The sequence below is a fragment of the Lissotriton helveticus genome, chromosome 5_1 (assembly GCF_964261635.1).
Source record: "Lissotriton helveticus chromosome 5_1, aLisHel1.1, whole genome shotgun sequence".
In the NCBI taxonomy this organism is placed as follows: domain Eukaryota; kingdom Metazoa; phylum Chordata; class Amphibia; order Caudata; family Salamandridae; genus Lissotriton; species Lissotriton helveticus.
Window position 1 is genome coordinate 1,406,913,693 of NC_136065.1, and position 6,000 is coordinate 1,406,919,692.

General features: G+C 46.6%; 1 protein-coding gene across 1 annotated transcript in view; it reads left to right on the top strand.

Annotated features, from left to right (window-relative positions):
• BCAS2 (BCAS2 pre-mRNA processing factor) overlaps positions 1 to 5,440 on the top strand; it is an 87,768-nt gene extending 82,328 nt beyond the window's left edge. Inside the window, exon 7 of the mRNA XM_078644391.1 lies at positions 4,948 to 5,440. Coding sequence (XP_078500517.1) covers positions 4,948 to 5,074 — 127 coding nt within the window. The 3' untranslated portion in view covers positions 5,075 to 5,440. The remainder of the gene's footprint in view (positions 1 to 4,947) is intronic.
• The last annotated feature ends 560 nt before the right edge of the window (positions 5,441 to 6,000 follow it).

Consider the following 6,000-nt stretch of genomic DNA (forward strand, 5'->3'; position numbering starts at 1 on the left):
CAGCGCCAGACCCCCTGGCCCTCGCAAACCACACTCATCCCGCATAACATACGACACCACCACCCTCCTAGCCCTTAACCCCGGACGCACTTCACATTGCTACGAGGCTGCCCCAGGACGTACCCACGGCCCCTTCGCCTGCCACTCCTGCAAGTTCGCCTGCACCAAGACCCCCACCAAATCCACCAACCCCTCACACAGATCCGACCCTAACCACCTGAAGTGCATCCTGCTAAACACCCGCTCGATCCACAGACACGCCACAGAACTCTGGGACCTACTCGACACTGCTTCACCGGACATCGCCTTCCTTACAGAAACCTGGATGAACGCCTCCTCAGCGCCCGACATCGCCACAGCTTTCCCGGACGGCTACAAGATCATCCGAAAAGACCGCACCAACCAAACAGGAGGAGGCATCGCCATCGTCCATAAGAACACCATCAGAATCACGACCAGCTGCGACGATAACCTTACAACCGCCGAACACCTCCACTTTCAGATCCACACCGACCCCAGGACCACACTTAGAGGCACCCTCATCTACAGACCACCAGGAACCCGTAAACAATTCAGCGAAGACATCACTGACTTCATCAGCCCACATGCCATCGCCTCCGAGAACTACATACTACTGGGAGACTTCAACTTCCACCTGGAAAAGAACAACGACAGCAATACCACCAACCTTCTGGACAACCTGGCCAATCTTAGTCTCAAACAACTTGTGGACACCCCCACCCATATAGCCGGACATACGCTCGACCCAATCTTCACCTCCAGCAAGCACATCTCCTTCGATCGCACCACAGATCTCCACTGGACGGACCACAGCTGTGTTTACTTCAACTATAAAACCTCCTCGACCCACAACCCCCCACAACCTATTCCACTAAGAAACTGGAACAAAGTCACCACCGACCAACTCCTCACTTCGCTCAACCAAAACCCTCCCGCCCTCTCATCGGACCCAAACCAAGCGGCCACCAAACTCAAACAATGGATCACTCACAGCACTGACGAACTAGCACCCTTGAAAAACCACCAAACCAAACAGGGTAGCAAAAAAGCCCCCTGGTTCAACGAAGACTTAAGAAATCCAAGAAACTTTGCCGTACTCTCGAGAAAACATGGAGAAAAAACCCAACCACTGACAACCTGACCACCTTCAAGACAGCCACCCGCAAACACCACCAACTGATCCGATCCACCAAGAAATCAGCATTTAAGGATCGACTCGACAACAACGCCCAAAACAGCAAGGAACTATTCAACATCGTCAAAGAATTTACCAACCCCACCACAGCCTCTAACGACATTACTCCCTCCCAAGAACTCTGCGACTCCTTATCCTCTTTCTTCTATAACAAAATCGCCGACATACACAACAGCTTTGAGAACATTTCCAAAGAACAATCCACCCCACCCACCTCCGAACCTAAACCGCCACCTAACACCCTTAACGCCTGGAACCCAATCACCACTGAAGACACCATCCGCCTAATGAACTCCATCCATTCAGGCTCGCCAACCGACCCCTGTCCCCACCACATCTTCAGCAAAGCAGATTCCATCATCGCACCCCATCTCCGTGATGTCATCAACTGCTCCTTCAACTCCGCTACCTTCCCAGAAAGCTGGAAACACGCCGAACTCAGCGCCCTCTTGAAGAAACCCACAGCGGACCCCTCTGAACTCAAGAACTACCACCCCATCTCCCTCCTCCCATTCCCTGCCAAAGTCATTGAGAAAGCCGTCAATAGACAGCTCGCCGCCTTCCTTGAATCCAACAACTCCCTCGACTCCTCACAGTCCGGCTTTCGAGCCAAACACAGCACTGAAACCGCCCTTATTGCAGCGACAGACGACATCCGAACTCTACTCGACAACGGAGAAACAGTTGCCCTCATCCTACTTGACCTTACAAGGAAAAGCCTTAGATTGGATCATCTCGTTCCTCGCCGGGAGAACCCAGAGAGTCCAACTCCCCCCATTCAAATCAGAGGCCACCGAAGTCATCTGCGGAGTACCACAAGGATCATCACTCAGTCTCACCCTCTTCAACGTTTACATGAGCCCCCTCGCATCCATCGCGCGACAACACAACCTCAACATCATCTCCTACGCTGACGACACCCAGCTGATCCTTTCCCTTACCAAAGACCCTAACACCGCCAAAACCAATCTTCATAGAGGCATGAAAGAAGTAGCCGAATGGATGAAAAACAGCCGCCTAAAACTGAACTCAGACAAAACGGAAGTCCTCATCCTAGGATCACCCCCCTCTGCCTGGGACGACTCATGGTGGCCATCGGCCCTGGGCACGGCACCCACTCCCACAGACCACGCACGTAACCTGGGCTTCATCCTAGACTCCTCCCTCTCGATGACCAGACAGGTCAACGCCGTCTCATCCTCTTGCTTTAACGTACTTCGTATGCTCAAAAAAATCTTTCGTTGGATCCCCACCGAAACAAGAAAGACTGTCACTCACGCTCTGGTCACTAGCCGACTGGACTATGGAAACACCCTCTACGCCGGAACCACTTCCAAATTACAGAAAAAACTCCAACGCATCCAAAACGCATCAGCCAGACTCATATTGGACATCCCGCGCCAAGCTCACATTACCGGTCACTTGAAAGACCTCCACTGGCTTCCCGTCAACAAGAGAATAACGTTCCGCCTCCTCACCCACGCACACAAGGCCCTCTACAAACTAGGACCCGAATGCCTCAACACACGACTGCCCTTCTACTCACCGACCCGCCAACTAAGATCCTCCAATCAAGCCCTCGCTGCAGTTCCACGCATCCAAAGATCCACCATGGGAGGAAGATCCTTCTCCTACTTGGCGGCCAAAACCTGGAATTCCCTCCCCACTCACCTCCGCCTTACCCAGAACCACATTTCCTTCAGGAAGGAACTTAAAACCTGGCTATTCGATAAATAATGCACCACCTCCCCCAAGCGCCTTGAGACCCTCCGGGTGAGTAGTGCGCTATACAAATTCCTGAACTTGAACTTGTAACTAGTGAGGCCTGTATATATGTATATATGTGTATATGTAACCTACTTGCTTTTGCCAGTAGGTAGTCATAGTTGGGACCATTTATCCATAGAAACCGTGTTTTTTGACTTACCTTTATCATTGGCACCGTTCGGTGAATCTTCACGAACGTTTCCAAAAAAAAGTGCGGCAGTGATTCTAGTTGTGCAAGGAAAGTTTCAGGGCGATCCTTCAAGTGGGGGCATGAACACAGGGGTCAAAATAAGTGCTCGGAAGCATGTTTCGGAATGAAACGTGCGTTCAGATAAAGGCCATGTAGCAGAGAAGGTTGGGACCTAAGAATTTCTGACAACTCATTACTCTCATTTGTAGAAAGCCCTAGCCTCTGGGCAAGGAGGGCTTACACTTTATTTGGGAGGACGAGGGAAAACAAAGCTACAAAATCTACAATGATGAGGGCCTTCCTGGTCTAGCTAAATGGCCACCATACAGAGAGGGCTAGGGGTTGCTTTTCTTATATCCTTGAGTTCAACACTGGTATAAGATAGGCGAAGCGTGCCCATACTTTTGAGTGAGAATGTGTTCAGGTTTGTGGATCGGTTAAAAATGTATGATTTTATTTCAAAAGTCAGAGGGCTGTATACATGTAGGATCGTATAAGTGAACCTCATGCAAGTTTTGAAGGAGTGAAACTGCTAGATGGGCGATGGGGTAAAAAGCTGTAGAGACTTTTAGTAGTGAGTGGGACCAAGAGTCAAGGACTGTGTTTTAAAAAATTTTTATTAAGGAAGTAGTGCCACGACTACTTGGAGCATGGCTGTTTCAGTACTGCAGCATGGTGTGAACCATGGTTGATAGTCTTGAAGGAGCGTATTCTTGCGGATACGTTCCTATTGCTGAGCGGCGACTGCCTTCTTAATGATTTTTCAATAGTGGGGGGTGGTTGGTTAAAGGGATGGACATCAAAGCAAAGACAACTGGTTCTCGTGTCGACTTTTTCAGCAGGTAAAGGATCTGTCTGGTCTTGAGGCTGTCCGGGAAGGTGCTCTGGATTAACAGCGCATTGACAATCTGGATAAAGGGTGTGAGAGTGTCTCCGTGCAGATTCTTGATGGTATATGGAGGCTTTGAGTCTGTTCAGAATGTTGAAGGTGATTTTGTGGGAGATGGTTTTGTGGTAGATGGTGTTGACGGATGGGCAGTTTGTGATGTGGTGCCTGGGTGTAGGGTATATTGTGGATAATGATGATGAATCTGGTTTTAATGATTCTCTACATGAAGAAGAGATAGATATTGTTGTATCTGCCAGCTGCCAGTGAGGTAGCAGGTTCTGAGATCGTATTGGCACGCTATTTCACATCCTTTAAGAGCACTTTGCTTCTGTTGATTCTTTGTTGATTGTGGTCTAGGTAGAGTTAGCTGTGTTGATCACGGAACAATAGTTGGATCTGAGTGTTTTCAGAAGGGTAAGGTCCTCCTGACATTTTGATCTTCTCCATTTCTTTAACTCTGTCTGTATGGTGTGCTTGTTGTTGGTAAGTTCTTGGGTGTACCGGGGTGCCAGTAACTGAGGCTTGGAGGCACAGGTTTATATTAATTTTGTTTAAAATATTGACATATAGCAAACATAAGCCATTTAAACTCCAATAATTAGTCTGCCCAAACCACACATTCCCAGTGCTTTCTGATTTGAGACCACACTACATTTCTTTCTTTACTGCATTGTTTGACTGATGAATCTATGCCATATCGTGTTGCAGTCCTCTCTAACAGTTCTGCCCTAGTGGTGTAATGGAGGGGTTATGGAAAGTACTTTGCCTCCCTAATTAGTTACATTTAGTCTAGATGTTTACAACTTTGTTTACTTGCGAGTGAAAGGGGTTCCATGTGTGCTATCACTGTTATATGCAAATAATAAATTGCTCTTTTTCTTCTAGATGGGTTTCCCTTGTTAGCAAAAACTATGAGATCGAACGGGCAATTGTCCAGCTGGAAATTGACATCCATCATATAAAACAGCAGCAAGGAGATGAAAACAAAGAAAATATTAAGCAGGACAATTAACTTAATCTCTGGTATGGTCTTGACTGTCTTAATGCTGACCAGTACAACATAGAGGTTCTTTGAGAAGACATTCACAGTATGATGTAGCATCTTGAGCGTGGCAATACTCTAGACAGAATAGTTGGCTGCATGGTAGAGCACCAAGTTAAAGCCTGCAGATTTTCTCCTGTGGAAATAGCAATATGACTAGACAAACTTCACTCTGCTGGGAAAGACAAGAGTTTTTTGTTTTTTTATTTCACTGTGTGCATATGGTAATGGAATATTATTTTAAACTTTGCCTGCTTTCAATGTTCGTAATAAAATCTGTAGTTTTTTTTAACTTTGAGTACAAATTACAAAAATAAATATTGTTCTTGCTCAGTCTTCTCGATGTACCTGCGTTTACCCTGATTTAAGTCAAGAGTTACATTAACCAGGGAAATCTCTTTATTTACCCTGTAGACAGTACTTCCCTCAAGCCAGTGAAAGCTTATGGTTTATTGTTCATCCATTTTGTTACAGTGGTTGAAAATCTGGAATATAGAGCTTGTGGGGATGTTTTGTCAACCCTACTTTGAAAATACACTGGTGTCAGAAAATGTTTTTAAACACACTATTTTTATCACCAGAAAAGTCAGCTGTGTTTTAGCATCATATGTGGCTTGAGCCTAATTCTACACAAGTGTCCTAAAAGTATAGAAAACTGGGAAATTGATTTAAATATTTTGATAACCGCTGTCATTGATACATGGATAACACATTTCGTTTGTGGCATGTGTTGTGCTGTAGATACACATGCTTTTCATACTCCCGCCATCTAGTGCAGGATCCGGATGTTTGCAAGTTGTTTTTCTTCGAAGAAGTCTTTTCCAGTCACGGGGTAAGGTGACTCCTCCTTTCTGTGATAGTGCACATGGGCCTCGACTCCATTGTTAGATTGTTTT